This window comes from Pelophylax lessonae (genome assembly GCF_965119305.1).
Source record: "Pelophylax lessonae genome assembly, chromosome: 8".
In the NCBI taxonomy this organism is placed as follows: Eukaryota; Metazoa; Chordata; class Amphibia; order Anura; family Ranidae; genus Pelophylax; species Pelophylax lessonae.
This window is the reverse complement of record NC_138775.1, coordinates 106,213,685-106,234,457: the sequence shown is the minus strand read 5'-3', so window position 1 is coordinate 106,234,457 and position 20,773 is coordinate 106,213,685. Positions and strand designations below refer to the sequence as shown.

Here is a 20,773-nt window from a genome sequence, read left to right as displayed (position 1 = left end):
TCAGGGTAGGTCTTACTTTTGGGGAAACACTGTATTTTTATATCTTTGATTTTTTCTTGTTCACTGATACTTAGATAGTTTTAGGGTGCATGTGCATCACCTGCAATTAGGGAAATGGTTCACCTCCTTATTTGTATCACCTTTTGTCAATTGTCAATTGAGATACCCGTGTGTGTATATATAGAGATGTGATGCCGACCTTACCTTGTAATGATTAAGCACACATACTAGTGTGTGAAACGCGTCTACCTTGCCACATTTGTCACATTGGGATGTTCAACCAATAAACCTGAATTTTGATTACACCTGGAGTGCAGCCACTTATTCTATGATTAATTGTCTGAGCTGCTGATCAAGCTGACGGCGGACTCGCGACCGGATCAGGCCCCAAACTTAGGCTGCAGCTTTGTGGCCTACTCACAGCTGGCTTTCCGAGTTGCTGACTGAGCTGTGGACTAGGCTGTTTCAGCTGCTGACCGGGGGATAGAGCAGCGGATGGGCATCAGTTATCCCCCCCCCCTCAGAGGGGTGACATATGGACTGCCTGGCGCCCCCCTTGAACCAGGGGACGCCGTGGGGGCTTTGTTGTTTGGGGGTAATCTGCCTGCGTCAAGGCGGGCCCCCTCTTCCCCTTTTAAAGGGGGCTATGTCCTTTTATGTCATTTATGGTGGGCGACCCTTAGGTCTAATAGGGGTCTTTTTGTGGCACTTTAGCCGGCATCTCCTTGCGGGACTTGTCGGCGACCTCCCCTGCATGTTCTGTTCTCAGGGTGAGCTTAGCATATGGCGACTCTACTGGGTCTGTGTCCAGGCACTTTGGGTGCTCTGAAGTGAGGATGATTCTTTTTTTTTTTTTTTTACTGCATATGCGCATGCAAGGGCGCTGGTGGATGAACTGATTGTATTGGTGCAGAAAATGTTTTAACCTGAGGGGGCGCTGGTCCCCTTGGGGCTCGCAGATCCCTTAAAAGCGGCAAAGCTACTCCCTTTTCCTGCCTACTGTGATAAAATTGTCGAGAGTCAGTGGAGTTATTCTAAACGCATTAATGGTACCCACGCATGGTGCGGACCAGGCTTCTAAAAAGGCCTTTAACAGATCTCCCCTTTACGGGGTCTTGGATAAACTGATCAAGGGACTCACAGGTGGAAAGAGTACTCTTCTTCCTCTATCCACTAAGTGTAAGTCACCGTGTAATAGACGGTGCCCCTATTTTGCAGCACACAGGAGAAAGGACCTAAGCCATTTAGGTCATCTGGGGGTTCCAAGAAGACGTGGTCGGGTAAGCGAGGAACAGGCCCCTCCAGATCTGCAGACAAATCTCCGTCTGCATGAAGACTCCCTCACCTGTATCTGAGGTGGGGGGACATATTAGTTTTGTGTCTGGAATCAGGGACCTCCTTGATTCAGGACAAATGGGCCCGCGAGCTGCTCCGATCAGGTTACAAGATCAAATTAAGGTCCCGACCGTCGGACAGATTTTTCACATCCAATCTTCTCCTATCTTCAGATTGGTTAAGGGATCTATGAGAGGCTGTACAAGATCTGCTGTCGCAAAGCGTGATTGTGTCGGTTCCCCCCTCAGGAATGCTTTCAAGGGTTTTATTCAAACCTTTTTACTGTTCCCAGAAAAGAAGGGAAAGTGTGTCCAATTCTGGATCTCAAGGCTCTGAATCGCTTTGTGCGGGTACAGAGGTTTAGAGTGGATTCCATTCGCACGGTAGTGGCGTTCCTAGACCAAGGGTATTTTCTGGCCTCTATCGAGGATGCATATCTGCGCACTGGTAGCTCCTTGGGGTCAGTATCGACTGATCTATGCATTTCATCCACTGAAACTTCTGCTGAGGCTTCTGCGCAGAATAGAGTTGGAAGGGATTCCGGTCATTTTGGTGGCCCCAGACTGGCTTTGCATCGTTGGTCGCTGATGCTCCTTGAAGATTTCCTCTCAGGGAAGATCTGCTGTCTCAAGGGCCTATCTTCCATCCTGCTTTACAGTCACTGGGTTTAACTGCGTGGCTGTTGAAAGCCAAGTATTGATAGGGGTCAATCTACCTCCAGGAAGATTTATCATCGTATCTGGAAATCGTACAGCTCATGGTGTGAATCGATTATGGTGCATCCACGCTCCTTTTGAGTTGCTAGGATATTGGCTTTCCTCCAAAAAGGAGTTAACTAGTGGTTGGCCTTGGGTACTATTAAAGGCCAGGTGTCAGCTTTGGCGGTGTTTTTTTCAACGCCCTTTAGCTACGCATTGTTTGATTCGCACTTTTTTCCAGGGAGTTAGTCGTGGCTCCTCCAAAATGGTCCCCGTTTCCTCCATGGGATCTTAAGTTGGTACGGTCTTCTTCAAAAACCTCCCTTTGAAAACTTTAAGAGATTCCTCTGCTTACACTGTCACAGAAGGTGGTTATTTGCTCTGAATTGGCAGCGCTGTCCTGCCGTTCTCTTTCTCTGGAGGTCCGCAGAGATTAAGTGGTACTTCGACCTAATCAGTCATTTCTTCTTAAGGTGGTTTCTAAATTCCATTGAATGAAGACATTGTGCTGCCAAGGAAATTGCCCTGCATTCTTTGGCTGTGGTTCGGGCAATTAGGGTTAGCCTGGTGGTTACTAAGTCTTTCAGGAAATCAGACTCTCTTTTGTACTCACGGAAGGACCTCTGAATTGATTTGCCTGCTGCGACCATATCCAGATGGATCAGGCAGATGGTGGTACAGGCCTATTCACTTAAGGGCCAGGTTTCACCTTTCCTGGTGAAGGCGCATTCTGGTGGCAACATGGTCGTTTGTGCACACGTTCACTAAATTCTACAAAGTAGATGTGTTGGCATTTCTCTTTGAGGGTGTATGTTTCCAGGTGAGCTCCAGTTGTTCCTGGTTGAGCTCCATGTTACCTGGTTGGCTAAGTTTAGCCTTTGGGGAATTATGTTCCCTCTCTGCGTTGTTTTTCCACCCCTCATGTAAATACTGCTTTGGGACGTCCCAATGGTTAAGAAGAATATGAAGCCGCGTCGGTCAATGAACGATAGAGAAAACTGGATTTTTGACTTACATTAAATTCCTTTTCTCTGAAGTTCATTGATGGATGCAGCACCCACCCCTCTATTATGAGTGGGTTGGGTTTTTTTACTTCTGACACTGCTTGCAACAAATCTGAATCCTATAGCACAGTGGGTGTATGCATTCAGGGACTGCTCCATAGGCGAGGTCATTTTTTTCCCCTTCCTAGTGTCCTACTCCTGTAGGGGGCAGCATAACCCAATGGTTAATAAGAATATGGAGCTGCATCTGTCAATGAACTTCAGAGAAAAGGATTTTATGATAAGTCAAAAATTTAGTTGTACTGCCCCCTACAGGAGTAGGACACTAGGCAGAAATCTGGCTACGCCCATGGGCAGCCCCAGGGGGGTGTTTATTCCCTTTCTCTGCTAGGCACTATTTTTTTTTTCTGCTTAGTTATGTGTAAGGACCCAGTTCCTTGCTGGATCTTTGGTCCTTTCATATTTTTTTCTTTTTAGATAGAACATTTTTTCTCCTGGATATTTCTTGTGAGATCTACAATCTACTGCCACACTGGGCAACAGGCTGGATATTCTAGATCCAGTGGTCAACCCAGTCTGAGGGACGCGCAGACCTCAGCTCTGCACTAGGTCAGCCCTGACTTAGCCCCACGGCGGGGGCTGGCCTGCGAGTTAAACGCATCACCGGGTCACATACGACCAGGTCTCGGCCTGAGTCATAGCGTTCCTCCTGGCCGACAGCCCCCCATTTCGATGGAAAGGGGTTTTGTCTGGAGCTAATGGTTCCCTTTCCCCTGGAGGGTTTTGGGACGGTCAGATCCCCGGGTTCCTCTCCTTCCCGCCAGGCACCCCCCCCCTTCCAGTGTCCCCCATCCTACCCCCTCCACATATGCTTGGATTGTTTGGGTGGTCTGGTCTACGTCCTGGTGGGGGCAAGGCGCTAACTAGCAATGGGGGCCGGAAGGGGTGCGCCCCAGGCGACCGGACGATCAACTGTGCGGGGAGGTGGGGGTTTGTACCTGGTGCGAGCTCCTGTCAGGGCCCTCTGTCCTGCCTGAATCTGTCCTTGAGGCCTGGGTTCCTTCCTGGATCCCTGTAAGCCTCGTGGTACCGAGCCGGACCACCGTTTTGTTGTAGCCTGTGTGTTTCTATACCCGGCGGCCAGGTTTGTGTAGTTCGGCAGCCATTTTACTGTGGTTTTTAATTTAAAATTGCGACAGCCATGACCGTGGAACCCTGTGGTTTGGTGATTTCAGCGGTGGGAGCCCCTCCTCATCCCCTGGATCCTTTCACATGCTGTTCGCCCCACAAAAAGTGTAAAACACTGCAAAGGGACGACCCCACCACGCTGGCAGCATCATCTGGTCACCAGGCACAAGCACCAAGCGATCCTCAGCAGCGGAGACCCCCCACCAGACTCACCACCCAGCAGAAACAGGCACCTGCAGCCACCAGGATAATCTGCACTACATGCAGGTGCCTGTTTCTGCTGGGTGGTGAGTCTGGTGGGGGGTCTCCTCTGCTGAGGATCCCTTGGTGCTTGTGCCTGGTGACCGGATGGTGCTGCAAGCGTGGTGGAGTCCTCCCTTTGCAGTGTTTTACACTTTTTGTGGGGCACCCCCAAGGGGGATCTGTTGGCGTCTCGGCTCAACAAAAAGGTGCAGAGGTTTGACGGCTTGGCTGTTGAATGCCAGGGGCTGATGGATAGGGGTTTATATTGCGTCGGTAATTCCTACCCTGTTAAAAGCTAGGAAATCTACATCTATGATGGTCTACCATCATACGTGGAAGACGTACACTGCGTGGTGCTAGTCTCTTGGGTTTCATCTTTGCTGCTTCTTGGTGGCTCGGATCCTGACCTTCCTTCAACGTTTGAACAGAAATTGGCTTTGAATACCATCAAGGGCCAGGTATCTGCTTTGGAAGTCTTCTTCCAATGACCCTTGGTCACACACTCCCTGGTGCGTACCTTTAGGGTGTCTGACGTTTGGTTACTCCGTGCAGGCTTTGTTGCCGCCTTGGGATCCCAATTTGGTGCTTTTGGTTCTCCAGAAGCCTCGCTTTGACAATCTTCAGGAGATTCCCCTGCTTACTCTGTCCCAGAAGGTGGCCTTTGGTGACTATCGCCTCTGCACACAGGGTGTCCGAACTGGCGGTGTTATCCTGTCGTTCACCTTACCTGGTGATTCACAGGGATAAAGTGGTTCTTTGACCCTATCCGTCGTTCCTTCTGAAAGTTGTCTCTGATATTCATTTGAATGAAGACATTGTGTTTCCTTCCCTGTGCGCCAGGCGTAAACATCTGAAGGAAATTGCCTTGCATGCCTTGGATGTAGTCTGGGCAATTACGGTGTACCTGGCAGCTACAGAGTCTTTGAAGAAGTCAGACTCTCTATTTGTGCTCACGGATGGACCTCGTAAAGGGTTGTCTGCTTCCTCTGCGACCATATCCTGATTGATCAGACCGACGGTGATTCAGGCCTATTCCATCAGGGGTCGGGTTCCTCCTTTCCGTTTCAAGGCGCACTCTACTAGGGCACGTAGTGTCTTCTAGGCTTTCCGTCATTAGGTATTAGTGACACAGGTTTGCAAGGCGGCCACCTGGTCGTCAGTGCACACTTTCACAAAGTTCTATAAAGTGGATGCTTATTTTGGCTGCTAGGTTTTGCAGGCTGTGGTTTAAGAGGACCTGATCCTCTTTGAGGGTGTATTGTTTTTTTTCAGGTGGGCTCCAGTTGTTTTGGTTGAGCTCCTGTTGCCTGATTGGCTACTGTTGTTAGCCTTGGGAATTTTTTGCTGTTCCAACCCCTCATGTTTGACAATGCTTTGGGACATCCCGATGGTTAAGAATATCAGTAGCTGTTTCCGTCAGTGAGCGAAAGCGAAAATGGGATTTTTGACCTGCAGTAAAATCCATTTCTTTCATGTTCGTTGACGGACACAGCACCCACTTCTCTGTGGAGTTATAAATCTCCTTACACTGCTTATAACTAAACAGAGTGCCTAAAGCAGAGATAGGGAGTATACCCACTAGGACTGCCCATGGGCTTTGCCAGTTTTCTTTTCTGCCTAGTGCCCTACTCCTGTAGGGGGCAGTATAACCCAATGGTTAAGAATATTAGGAGCTGTGTCTGTCAGTGAACTTCAGAGAAAAGGATTTTACGGTAAGAGAAAAATACCGTTTTTTTTGTAGCACACACCAAACTGAGCATGTGCAGAGTGTGCCTCCAAGACTGTACAATTAGCAGATGAATTGGAGACTGTGGAAGAAGGGGAGGGTCACAGAAGACAGGATTAAACAGCCCTGAGCTCCTCCTGATCCAACCTGCACTATTACTATTAGGTCAATGACATGGAACAAGTGTGCAGGACAAACACTTAATGTTTTAAACAGTGAGGCTGATTTACTAAAGGAGTTTGCAATGTTCATTCAAAATTGTGTAACTATTCCCATTTTTGGAATCCTGTTTTTTTTTTTTTTCAATTCAATTATCTACTCATTTTCAGTTGAAATAAGTACACTGAAATTTGTTTTTCACATAACTGTATAATTGAAGAGGATATTGAAACAACTTGAGTGAAGATTCTCAAGTCCTTTAGTAAATCAGCCCAGTTTGCGGCATGCTCTCCTCCTAGTCAAGACACGATCAGGAATTTCTGTTTTATATCTGCTTCTAGTTCAGATGTAAAAAGACACAGATTTAAACGCCGACCTGTACGAAGTTGCAGGAATCTAACTACAAGGTGCTGACGAGGTGGTATAGGGTGCCATCTCTTCTGAGCAAGATGTTCCCGGGGACGTCTGACCTATGCTGGCGATGTCAGAGGGAGCAGGGCACTCTCCTCCATATTTTCTGGTCCTGCCCTAAACTCCGAGATTTCTGGTCGGCGGTTGGCTGCCTTTTGCGGGACCTTACGGAACACACAATTCCAGACACCCCAGCCTTTTTTCTTTTGCAATTGTGGAGCATACCACTGAGAAAATACAAAACATCTATTGTGCCCCATGTCTTGTCTGCAGCGAAATCTTGCATCCCAGTACATTGGAAGACTGCTAGGGCACCCACCATCGGGGAGTAAATGCGAAGGTTGGAGGACATCAACAAGATGGAGGACCTGACCCTCACAGCGCTCCATAAACGGGACAGATACGAAAAGATATGGGCATACTGGAATATGTTTCTTGTCTCTGATAAGGGGAAAGCCCTAATTGACCTCCGCTGGTGTGGGTAGCTTGGTTGAGTGTGCTGGTCTGGTGCTGCACCCCGATGCCCCTGGTCCCCCCCCCCCCCTCCTTCCCAACTTTGCCCTCTTTTTCCCCTCTTCCTTTCCCTCTCTCTTTTCTTTTTTTGCTGTTCCTTGCTCTGCTTACATTTGATCTTTCTGTCCTTCTATGTTTTCCTGGTACCAAGTCACACTACACGAGCCACGACTGTGGAGGTTATCCTTCACAAATTATACCACTTGTTTATAACTTGTTGTTTTTTTTTTTTGCTCAAGTAAGATTTCCCCGGATGTACTTTGTAACTCAGGGTTTTATGTTCCTTCCCCACTTCGGTGGGGTCGGTCCTCGATGTATTTCTATGTGAATCCCATTGACTTGATTGTACTCTGCTTGCTATGATGGCTTTGTTTTTCTTGCATTTTGCTTTGCCTTCACTGGAAAATGGTGTACAGTGGTTGTTTTTTCTATGCGTCTTGTTTTTACTAACCTTTGCTACTTCAATAATAATTTCATATTTGAAAAAAAAAAAAAGACACATTTAAAGCAGTGTTAATCCGCCCAAAAAAATTTGCAAACAAATGTCCCCAGCAAAATATTAGCTTAATGTGCTAGTATACATCGCATTCTAGCGCACTGTGAAAGACTTAACTTAGAGCGAAGCCTTTCAGTAGCAGCACACTGTCACTGCTGACAGGGCTTCCATCTTCCCCGTCTTCCTTCCGGATTGGCGGGCTTCGGCTGTTTGTCTGACCAAGCTGCAATGATGTCACTTCTGTGCATGTGCCAAGTGCAGTGCGCATGCACTGGTGACTTCCCTGGCTTCTACTATAGTAAATATCTCCTAAATGGTGCACGTTTAATAGATTTTTACAGAACCTACAGGTAAGCCTGATTTTAGGTTTACCTGTTAGTACAAGTAAACAAGGTAGGATTTACTACCGCTTTAATGCAGCTCTGTATTTGTTAATACATTGTTAAATATAATTTCTCTGTCGCTCATTGACAGACGTAGTCTTCTTGATTCACAAGAACTGGGTTATGTTGTCTCCGCAGGAGTAGGACTAGGCAGGAAAGAAAACGTTCTGGCTCCACCCTAGGGGCAGTCCCAGAGGGTATATCCTCCCTCTCTCTGCTACAAGGCATCAGTTTTTTTCTGTCTAGTCAGGAGTAAGGACCTAAGTTCCTTGCTGGGATCTCTGGTCCTGGCAAGATTTTTTTTTTAGAAAAAATATTTTTTAGGTAGTTTCTCTCCAGTGTTTTTTCCTGTGAGATCTTCAAGCAAATACGCCGGACTGGGCGACACTAGTGGTCACCCCAACCGGCCTACGAGCGCGCGCAGACCATTGCATTGCGCTTGGTCGGCCGCGACACATTCAAGTAAGTATGCAGGGCCGGGCGACGGGCTGGATGTTGAGATCCAGTGGTCACCCCGGTTTCTGCCTACGAGCGCGTGCAGACCAGAGCTCCGCGATGGGTCGGCCGCGACGGAGTCCCATTGGAGGGACTGACCTTGCGAGTTAAAAGTCTCGCTTGGACGCCAGGAACCAGAGAGTCGAGGCGTCCGGAGTGGTCCACAACCCCCCTCCCCGGTGGAGAGGGTATTGTGAAGAGAGGGTGCCTGTCGGTTCGGTATGGTGAGTAAACGTTCCCTTTTTTCCTCGTTATGAGGCAGTATGAATTATGGGCCCCCCCATACATGGTCAGTATCTGTCTGACACTAAAAGTCCCCCTTGTAAATACAGCATGTGTTTGGTGGGAAGTGGACTTGGTTTGAGAGCTAACACTCTACCCAGCAGACTGTAGTATTACAGCAGACATAGGAGGTATAATCCTACCTTAATTGTAGTGTACCTCCTGCAGATCGATAAACCGCCATTTAGCAGAGATGCAGGTGGATGTGCTGGGAAAAACGATTTCGGCAGTCCGCCGCCATTTTGCCGTAGACCGGGTGCATGAATGTCCTCAGGTCACGCCGGCCGCCATGTTTTTGGAGTCTATTGTCTCCCGTATGGGGGCGGCCATGTTTGATGAGCCCAGCTACCTCGTGGAGAGCTGGGAACGCCGGAAGGCGTACACAGGGGGCGGAGCCACGTCCTTCTACCCGGGAAAACTAACACAGCTCTTTCCAGTCTGTAAAAGACAGACGCTGACTGCAGTTGGTTGGAAACTTCTCTGCATCGGGTGGTGAGCCTTGAGGGTCCCTCTCTCTCTCTGTGGGGATCGAGAAGCAGGTACTCTGAGGGGCGCTATTGCGCTAGGGGGATACACATAAAAAAAAAAAAAAAGTTTTTGTTTTTTCTGGCAGAGGTGTCCTGAATTAACATGGACCCTGCCACTCATGTATCTCCACCGGATCCCCTCGAGGTGTCTGCAGGATCCTCCAGCACCCCACTGACGGTTGAATCATTGTCAGCTATTATGGAAACTTTTGTGTCCCGGGTGGAAGTGGCTTGTCAGGGACAGGGCGCAAGAAAGCGACCCCCGCCTAACCCCTTATTATCTGAAACTTCGGATTCAGAATCTGAGCCTATTTCTGCAGTTGCAGGTACTTCATCTGGGATTGGTGTCTCGGGTGCTGTCTCTTCAGACAGTGAGGAGGATGTTTCGGCATCAGCCATAGCCCGAGAGGAAGCGTTGGTAAACGCACTCATTGTATCTGTTCAAGAAACCTTAAGATTACAGGGTATTCCGTCGGAAATAGCTGAAACTGAAATCCCCTTTGGGGCTAAAAACGCATCAAAGTAGCGAAGGTTTTTCCATTGCCCAAATGTTTTGGCAATCCAATCAAAGAAGAATGGAGTCTGCCAAAACGCACTTCTGCTATTTCTAAACGCATTAACAGGCGTTATCCGTTTGAGGAAACCCTCATTAAGAAATGGACAGAACCACCTGTGGTGGATTCACCAATTGCTAGATTGAATAAAGCCACGGTTATTCCTTTAGAAGACGCTCCGTCTTTTAAAGATCTAGTGGATCGCAAGATAGAAGCTATGTCTCGCACCATGTTTTCCTTGATTGGATCAGCTTTCAGACCAATAATTGCTATTGGACTGGTTTCGCAGACTGTAACTGAATGGACCAAGTGGTTACGCCGGGACTTAGAAGAGGTCCCTCAGGCGGTATCAGATTTGTTGGAACAAATGATACAGGGGTTACAGTTTGTGTGTGATGCGGCGTTAGACGCCACTCCATTATTGGCGCGAGCATCAGTTTCAGCAGTGGTTCTCAGGCGTACACTGTGGCTAAAAGGTTGGTTAGCCGACCAAGGTTCCAAAAAAGCATTGGCTAATATCCCCTTTTTAGGAGAGCGTCTATTTGGAGCCAACTTAGATGAGATCATTAAGGATCTCACGGGAGGAAAGAGCACCTTTTTACCGCAAAATGTTAAAGGTAAAGGACCTCGTCAAAGACGAGGGCCTTCTTTCTCTGCTCACAAAAAGTTTTTTCGTCCCGCGGGTGAAAAAATTAAGTCCTCCAAAGCTCCTTCAGGAGGCTTCAGGGGACGTTGGTCGGGCAAGCAAAAGCCCGCCCCCTCCAGACCTGAAGATAAATCGTCCAAAGCCTGAAGGTGCGCCCCCACCCATAATTGGGGTGGGGGGAACGTCTTCGCCGGTTCCCGGATCCATGGCTTTCCAGAATCCCGGACAAGTGGGTTTGCGAAGTAATAAGGTCAGGGTACAAGATCGAGTTTCGATCTCTCCCACCGGCGCGATTCTTCCCTTCCAATATCCGACTATCCCCGGATCGTCTAGAAGATCTGCGGAGAGCAGTCACGGATTTACTACAACAAGGAGTGGTAGTCCACGTTCCTTGGACAGAACGTTTTCAGGGGTTTTATTCAAACCTATTTACAATACCCAGGAAAGAGGGCAAAGTGCGTCCAATTCTGGACTTAAGGGCACTCAATTCCTTTCTCAACATAAGAAAATTCAAGATGGAATCCATTCGCACAGTAGCAGCCTTCCTGCATCCACGGGATGTCCTAGCGTCCATAGACATCTAGGAAGCCTATCTTCACATTCCCATTTTCGCAGGACATCAGCGGTTTCTACGCTTTTCCGTAGAAGAGAACCACTATCAGTTTGTGGCGTTACCTTTCGGTCTCGCCACGGCTCCTCGGGTCTTCACGAAGGTGTTGGCCCCAATGTTGGCACTACTGCGCCAAAGAGGCATATCGATTCTAGGTTACCTAGACGATCTCCTGCTTCATGCAGAGTCTCCTCAGACCCTGCTACAAAACATAGAAATTACTATAATTTCTTTACAGGAATTCGGGTGGCTGGTGAACCAGCAAAAGTAATTTCTGGTTCCTACCCAGAGGCTCGAATATCTGGGTCTAATTCTAGACACATTCAGGACAAGAGTTTTCCTTCCGGTAGGGAAACTCCGGAAGATTCAATCAGCAGTCCAGTTGTTACTATCCAACAGCTGGTCTTCTCTTCGAACTTGCATGAGGGTTCTGGGGTTGATGGTGGCTTCCTTCGAAGCAGTCCCATTTGCCCAGTCCCATACCCAAATTCTTCAGCAAGAGATTCTTCTCAGATGGAATCGGAATCCGGAATCCCTGGACAATCGGATCCGATTGAGCAAACAGACCAGAGAGTCTCTGGTCTGGTGGCTTCGGTCTCCGATGCTCAGCCAGGGAAAGTCATTTCTGCCAATATATTGGACGATAGTGACCACGGATGCCAGTCTATCCGGATGGGGAGGAATTCTCGGTCAGTTATCTGTCCAGGGACTTTGGTCCCCGGAAGAATCCAGGTTGCCGATAAATGTATTGGAACTGAGAGCGATCAGACTTTGTCTGATTCACTGGACCGAGCAGCTCCAGGGCAGCCCGGTTCGGATCCAGTCGGACAACGCCACGGCCGTGGCTTATGTCAATCACCAGGGGGGCACCAAGAGTGTCCGAGCGGCCAAGGAAGTGGCTTGCATTCTTCGCTGGGCGGAACGATTTGTTCCAGCGATCTCTGCGGTGTTCATTCCGGGGGTGGAAAATTGGCAGGCAGATTATCTCAGCCGTCAGACTCTGGATCAGGGGGAATGGTCCCTCCATCCAGAAGTTTTCCACCAGTTGTGCCTACGTTGGGGCACCCCGGATGTGGATCTGTTGGCATCACGATTCAACAGGAAAGTACAGAGATTCGTGGCTCGCTTCCGCGATCCTCTAGCAGAGACCGCAGACGCACTGATCGCCCCGTGGGGGCAATACCAGCTAATGTATGCCTTCCCTCCTCTCGGGTTACTGCCAAGACTTCTTCGCAGGATAGAGGAGGAAGGAATTCCAGTAATCCTGGTAGCTCCGGACTGGCCTCACCGAGCTTGGTACGCCGACTTGGTCAGACTGGTGGCGGACGTCCCGTGGAGACTTCCTCTCAGGGAGGACCTACTGTCTCAGGGACCGATCTTCCATCCTGCTTTACGATCACTGGCTTTAACGGCCTGGCTATTGAGACCCAGGTGCTGAAGGACAAGGGATTGTCAGCTTCAGTTATTCCTACTCTAGTTAAAGCAAGGAAAGCGACTTCCAGAAAGATTTATCATCGCACATGGAAGTCCTACATTGCATGGTGTGAACCTCTGGGGTTCCGTCCACGGTCTTATTCGGTTAGTCGAATATTAGCTTTTCTGCAACAAGGGGTTGAGCAGAAACTGGCCTTGAGTACTATCAAGGGTCAGGTCTCAGCATTAGCCATCTTCTTTCAGAAGCCTTTGGCTACTCATTCCTTGGTGCGGAATTTCATCCAGGGGGTGCGGCATCTGGCTCCGCCAGTGCGCGCGCCGTTACCACCCTGGGATCTTAATTTAGTATTGTCGGTTCTTCAGAAACCTCCTTTTGAAGATATTAGGGAGATTCCTCTACCTACGCTGTCCCAGAAGGTGGCCTTCTTGGTGGCTATTACTTCTGCACGCAGGGTGTCAGAACTGGCCGCTTTATCTTGTCGTTCCCCATATCTGGTGGTTCATAGAGATAAGGTGGTTCTTCGTCCGAACCCATCCTTCCTACCAAAAGTGGTTTCAGAATTTCATCTGAATGAAGAAATTGTATTACCTTCCCTGTGTCCTAAGCCCAGTCATCCTCTGGAGTTTGCTTTACACTCCTTGGATGTGGTCCGGGCGATCAGGATATACTTGAAAACGACAGACTCGTTTCGCAAGACGGATTCACTTTTTGTGATCCCGGATGGACCCAAAAAGGGGTTGCCTGCATCTGCCGCGACTATTTCCAAATGGATCATACAGACAGTGGTACATGCTTATTCTATTAAGGGTCGGGAGCCCCCGTTCCCTGTTAAGGCGCACTCCACTCGGGCACTTAGTGCGTCATGGGCCTTTCGCCATCAGGCGTCAGTGGTCCAGGTGTGCAAGGCGGCTACCTGGTCGTCGGTGCATACCTTTACAAAACATTATAAAGTTGATGTAATGGCATCGTTTGATGCCTCGTTTGGCCGCAAGGTTTTGCAGGCCGCCATTTGAGGAGACCAGTGGTCTACCTCGAGGGTTTTTTTCCGTTGGAATTTTTATTTGAGTCTCATTCTTTGTTTATAATGAGCCTTTAAAACTTCGTTTGGCACCGGTTGGGCCTTCTAGATTGGATTTTGATTTCTGTCAATCCCACCCCTCATTTGTGGCACTGCTTCTGGATGTCCCAGTTCTTGTGAATCAAGAAGACTACGTCTGTCAATGAGCGACAGAGAAAATCGGATTTTTGTAAGATCTTACCGTAAAATCCTTTTCTCTTAGCTCATTGACAGACGTAGTACCCGCCCCTCTATCATTGAGTTGGGTTGGGTTAAATTCTCTGTTGCTGCTTTGTGACAGAACTGATGCCTTGTAGCAGAGAGAGGGAGGATATACCCTCTGGGACTGCCCCTAGGGTGGAGCCAGAACGTTTTTTCTTTTCTGCCTAGTCCTACTCCTGCGGAGACAACATAACCCAGTTCTTGTGAATCAAGAAGACTACGTCTGTCAATGAGCTAAGAGAAAAGGATTTTACGGTAAGATCTTACAAAAATCCGATTTTTATTTGGTATCAACCTCTTGCAGTCCCTGTACAGCAAAACTCAGACTGGAGAGAATGAATGCAAGAGTCCATCATTTGTTTTTTTTTTGTTTCTTTTCCGGTCCGTCAGTCAGTCTGTCAGTCAGTTGGCAGGCGACACGTCCCCCCCCCCCCCCCAAACGGTCTGCCTTCTTACCTCCTCCTGTCCGAGCCAGGGAGTGCTGGATGGCTGATCCGCTGTCCTTCTCCTCCAGCCGTGTCTCTTCTGCCTCTTCCTGGCCAGTAAGATCGCTTCTCCTTTTGGCCAATCAGGAAAGGGGTCTCACAACCCTCTTCTTGATTGGCTCGGAGGAGAGTCAGTGTGACAATAGCTAATATTCATTTGCTTTTGTCACACAACTGGGTGGGCTCAGGGCGCAGTGCTCTGCTCCCCGAGCCCACCCTTTTTTTTAAGCCTATTAGAGCCTCTGGCTCTAATCGCGTGTGTGAAAAAAAAAAATCCCCATTGGAATCCATGCGTCCAGCGCCCTGCATGTAGATAAGGGGGCCGGATGCATGGATGGGGGGGGGGGGGGTGGCGCGCCTGTGCCCCCAATGGATGGGCCACCCCTGGTAAAAATGCTGATTGGAGAAAGCAAAGCACTGAGCTCTCAGCAGTGGTCGCCTGACAGGTCGCCTTCCATAGAGAAGCTGCGGACCCGTTCTAATAGGAGCGACACAAGTCGCTCCGACTTAGAAAAAGGGTCCGGAGCTTCTTTGGGGCGACCTGCATAGACTTCAATGTTATGAAGTCCGTGCCGGCCGCTCCAAGGTCACCTATGAGGTCGCCCCGGCAAGTAGCGTCGCCCCAGTGTGAACGGGGCCTTACTGTCCAAACATAAACTGAGCTTGTGGAGGAGACCAGCAAGTATTGTATCTCAATTTAAGCCCTCCTGTCCTTTACAGCCAAGGAAGCTGTCATCTTAGCATCTGCTTGATCCGCAGTTGCTATAGCACTTCACATGTGACTAGCTATGATATTTGATGGCTTGACAATTTCGTTGGCAGCCAACAGAAGCACACTAGTATTTGTGACAGTTCTCATTCATATGTCTAGATTGCAACTGTTTTGGGAAACCATTAAATCAGTTGGTTTAGTTATTCTTTAACTGCAGAAGAGGAACTGGTCTGACAGAAATACTAAAACTTTGGCGGGTAAAGCAGCTCTTAGTCCCGGTTCACACTAGGGCGACCTGTGAGGCGACCTGGTCGCCCCGCAGGTCGCCTCCCATAGGGAAGCTGCGGACCCGTTCTAATAGGAGCGACACAAGTCGCTCCGACCTAGAAAAAGGGTCCGGAGCTTCTTTGGGGCGACCAGGAGGCGACCGCCATAGACTTCAATGTTATGAAGTCCGTAGCGGCCGCTCCGAGGTCGCGGCGCGCTGCTCGCACCGCGACCTCGGAGGTCGCCACCCGAAGTCGGATCGCGTGCATGTGAACGGGGGCTTATATGTATTTGTTTATTTAGCTGTTTGTATAAAGTTCAAACAAGTCAGCAATGACCGCTCCCAAATTTTAACTTCACAGGTATTCATTTTAATACTAAACTGCAGTGACTGAAATGGCTTCATAAGCCCAACATAGAGATAGGCTTACAGCTTGCTCTATAATAATTTCATTTAAATTCTTGTATAAGTGATTGATTTTTTTCTTTTTGTTTAGTTATCTGTGTGTAAACTGAAAACATGTTAATTTTTGCCGTGACCTTTTTTTTACATTTTTTTTTTTTTTAACAGAATGGTGGAAACTCTGTAAACCTTGGTTTTATACCGAAGATTGATCCTGTACAAAGCCATCCTGCTGTTCCTACGCCAGCCTTGCCTGTTAGCCCACTGATGCAGATTTATGAATTTAAACAAGGCTGTCAACAGTGTTATGTGAGAATAGGTAAAACTTCAGTTCTTAATGAGCATTACTTACTGTATCTTTACCTACGCTAAAAAGAACAGCAAGTTCCACACTTGGTGGACTTGCTCGAAGGTTAGACGCTTTTGCATCCGTGTCTATGTTTATTCCTTGACACAGGTTAACTTGGTAAAAGATCCACAACATGCCCTCTTGGGTAAACCGGTTGAGGGGGCATCCAAACCCGCCAAACGCCTTATAGCCTTTGTGTTCACGGCCGCTAAGATAGCTATAGCCGTTCCTGGCGCACCCCTGTGGTGCCGTTCGAGCTATTAAAAGCCAAACTGACCTGGATCATGATAAACGAACGGATGGTGGCACTATTGAATGATAAGATGTGCATGTTTGACAAGACATGGGACTCCTGGATCAAGTATCTGGCCGGCCCCCCTTAGGGGGGATCGGGCGCCTTGGTCTCCTTGGACGGGGAGTTCAGGGGACCTACCCCACTGGGAAGTGCTGGACCTGGATGTGGACCCTTTCCTTTATTACCAGCCGCTGATGTTCCTTTCCCCCATTCCATTCCTGCTACCATTTTCTAATTTTTCTCACCTTTCTCTTTGGTCTTGTCTTCTTTCCTTCTTTCTTTATTTCCTTTTCCCCTTTTTTCTTTCTCTCCCTGACAGTGCACGGATAGTGGGATGCTGCCTCCTCTAGCCGAATGCTCAGTAATGGGGTCGGGGGTTGGGGGCCGCCTCCTATCAAGGGCGCAGTGTGCTCCTGTAGGGGCGCCGGGGGGGGGGGTCGGACACGGACCGCCTGACCTTTTGTGTTGTAGTGCGGGGGCACTGTCTCCACCTTGTTTAGCAGATGCCTAGCTATATTCTACTGTTATTGTTTTTTGTTTTTACTGACTCCTGATCTATGATATAGCAGTTAACTGAATATGCATCTTTGTATTTCATGTATTCTATGTGATGTACCGTTTTCTAACGGCATGGTCGAGTCATGTTGGCTCATTTTGCACTGTTATGCCTTTTATAAAAATAACTCAATAAAAACCATTGAAATATAAAAAGAACAGCAAGATGAATCAAGTTGTCTGGAAGAACAAGACTTTTGCCTATAGCAACCATGATCTTTATGCTTCCCTTAACATTTGAAGTGGGGGAATGCCATTTTATGTTGCAGGGAGAACTTCTACTTTCTCTTTTGTTCATTTACGGACACAGCTCCAGATCTTCTTGACCCTTGGGTTTTTGCTGCCACCTACAGTAGTAGCACACTAGGCGGAAAAAAGTTTGACTACGCCTATAGGGCAGTCCCAGGGGGTATCCTTCCACTTCCTACTACAGGTCTTCTGTTTTTTTCTGCCTAGTCAGGAGTAAGGACTAGTTCCTTGCTGGGATCTCTGGTCCTAGCATTTTTTCCTTTTTTAAGGGGAATTTTTTATTTTTTTATTTTCTGTTCCTGTGAGAACTACAATCAATTTGTTTCCTGTAAGAACTACATTCAACTGCCTGACTGGGCGACGGACTGGATATCCTAGACCCTTACTGTCTGGCCAGCGGGCACGACCCGACCATAGCACCGCAATAGGCTGGCCGCGACATAGCTCCACTGTACGGGGGTCTGGCCGGCGAGTTAAACGCCTTGTGAGGACACATAGCCCTTGTCATGGCCCTTGTCATGACTTGAGTTGCAATGTGCCTTTTGTCCGCAGCACCCCCATTCCAAGATGGTGTGGTGGTCTGCCTGGAGGGGTGCCCGTACGGACTCAAGGTGTGGTGAGTAGTGTCCCCCCTCCCTTCTGGTGTTTTTTTCTTGGTTGACCTTGGACCCTCCCTGGGTTGGTCAGACCTCAGAGTGCTTTTCCTCCCCACGTCACTCTCCCTCACTATTAAGGTCCCTCTGCGACCACTCCTTGTTCACCCACGCCTGGCCCCCCCTCCACCCATGGGGCGGCCATGCCCGTTTTCTCTTTGGGGGTGTCGAGTGTGGGCCGGGGAGGGGCGCGCCGCTGGCTGCGCAAAACACTTTTCTCTGTCGCTCATTGACAGACGTAGTCCTCGGTGATTCAACACCCTCGGGTTATGCTGCCCTCCACAGGAGTAGGACTAGGCAGGAAAGAAAATACTCTGGCCACACCCTAGGGGCAGTCCCCGAGGGTATATCCTTTCTCTCTCTGCTACAGCAAATCAGTTTTTTTCTGTCTAGTCAGGAGTAAGGACCTAGATACCTTGCTGGGATCTTCGGTCCTGGCAGGATTTTTTTCTTAGAAAGATTTTTTTTTTAGACAGCTTTTTTCTCCAGTGTTCCTGTGAGATCTTCAAGCAAGAAAGCTGAACTGGGCGACGGGCTGGATGTTGAGATCCAGTGGTCACCCCAGTTTAGCCTGCGAGCGCGTGCAGGCCATAGCTCCGCGCTGGGTCGGCCGCGACATAGTTCCACTGGACGGGGACTGACCCTGCGAGTTAAAAGTCTCGCTGAAACGCCAAAGACCATGAGTCACGGCGTCTGTATTGGTCGACAGCCCTCCCACCCCGGTGGAGAGGGGTACTGTCAGGAGTTGGCGCCCGCCTGGTTCCGGTATGGTGAGTAGTATGTTCCCCCCTTTCCCCTGACGGGTCTTATGGTGAACGCGGGCCCCTCTCTGTATGGTAAGAATGGGTTCCCCTCTATCCTATAACATGGCACAGATTCTCCTATTTGAGTGTGATTTTTGGGTACAAAAAGCCAGGAGGCTTGGTTTGGGAGCTGACAATCTAATTGCAAGCATGTTTAAATGATTGTAATCAGTGGCAGTACTAGAATCTTACTGTGATAGATATGGTATCCTACCTGTCAGAAGCCACAGGACATGTATATTGCTTTCCAGGTCATTCCTCCAGCAAAAGCATGCCTCCCGACGGCCACGCGGTCCGCCAGGGTCCGGTACTGCCGGCCACGCGGATCACCATGTAGAGAGAGGTTTATTGATGCCGAGATACTCTGCAGTCACGCCGCTATCCTGTAAAAGGCCGCCGCCATTGTTTGGTAGATCGCACGAGGCCGCCATTTTGGCGTAGCCTCGTGTCTCCAGCATGGGGGCGGCCATGTTTGAGGTGACTCAAACACCTCGTGGAGCTAGGGGAGGCGCCGGAAGGCGTACAGAGGGGCGGAGCCGCCTCCTTTCTTCCCGGGCAGCCAGCCAAGAGACTTTCTGTCTGTTCTAGACAGTGCTGAGACAAGTTGCAGTAAACTCTGAGCATCAAGTGGTGAGCCTAGGGGTCTATCTCTCTCTCGCTCGATAGGGGTCCTTAAGCAGGTAACATTGAGGGGCTTTGTGGCGCTGGGGGTCTGAAAAAAAAAAAAAAAGTTTATTTTTTTTTTTTGAATTGATTGTTTTCCGGGTAGTAACTGGAATTATCATGGACCCTGCCACACAGGTAACCCCACCTGTTTCCCTCGAGGGGGCTGCGGGACCCGCCAGTGCACAGAGTATAGATGCATTTACAGCAGTTTTGGAGTCTTTGGTGGCTCGGGTGGAGACGGCCTGTCAGGAACAGGGGTCAAGAAAGCGACCCCCGCCTACCCCTATATCATCTGACACTTCAGACTCAGATTCTGAGATGGTCATTGCAGCTGCAGGTCCCTCTGCAAGGGCTGTTGTCTCAGGTAAAGTTCCTTCAGACAGTGAGGAGGACGTTCATGGTTCCGCCATAATTCGGGAAGAAGCATTGGTGGACGCACTAGTTGTGGCGGTTCGGGAAACCTTAAGACTTGAGGTTTTACCGGCAGAGGCAACTGAAACAGAGATTCCCTTTGGTACTAACAAACCCACCAAAACGGTGAAGGTTTTTTCCTGTACCCAAGTGTTTTGGTAATAAAATTAAAGAAGAATGGGAGCATTCTAAACGTACCTTTACTATTTCCAAGCGTATTGCTAGACGCTATCCGTTTGAGGAATCCCTCATTAAGAAATGGACGGTACCACCAGTGGTGGATCCGCCTATTTCCAGACTGAATAAAGCCACGGTTATTCCAGTGGAGGACACTTCGTCCTTTAAGGACCCGGTGGATCGGAAGGTAGAAGCGGAGTCCCGCACTATCTTTTCCCTGATAGGGTCAGCCTTTAGACCAGTAATTGTCATTGGTCTAGTTTCCCAGACACTAACGGAATGGGCGAGATTGGTGCGCCAGGACCTGAAGGGGAAAGATATCCCCCAGGGAACATCTGAATTGATGGAACAGATCATTCAAGGACTACAGTTCGTCTGTGACGCAGCCTTGGATGCTACCCCCCTATTAGGGCATGCATCTATGTCAGCGGTAATCCTCAGACGTGTGCTGTGGTTAAAATGCTGGTCAGCAGACCTAGGTTCCAAAAAGACCTTGACGAATCTCCCCTTTTAGGGGAATCGCCTATTTGGGGCCACCCTAGATGAGATCATTAAGGATGCCACTGGGGGCAAGAGCACTTTCTTGCCACAGGCTGCTAAAGATAAAGGACCTTGTAACAAGCGGGGACCTTTCTTTACCGCCCATAAAGGGTTTGTGCGCCCGACTGCTGCAAGCGGGAAGGGCAAGGCTCCTCCAGGAGGGTTCAAGAAGGGCTGGTCGGACAAACAAAAGACCGACTCAGCCAAACCTGAAGCAAAGGATT

At 49.0% G+C, this 20,773-nt stretch overlaps 1 protein-coding gene across 1 annotated transcript in view; it reads left to right on the top strand.

Moving 5' to 3' along the window:
- The window catches only part of LOC309561587 (zinc finger CCCH domain-containing protein 7B-like), a 604,923-nt gene that overhangs the window by 259,434 nt on the left and 324,716 nt on the right, over positions 1-20,773 (top strand). Inside the window, exon 12 of the mRNA XM_082265580.1 lies at positions 16,020-16,170. Coding sequence (XP_082121706.1) covers positions 16,020-16,170 — 151 coding nt within the window. The remainder of the gene's footprint in view (positions 1-16,019; positions 16,171-20,773) is intronic.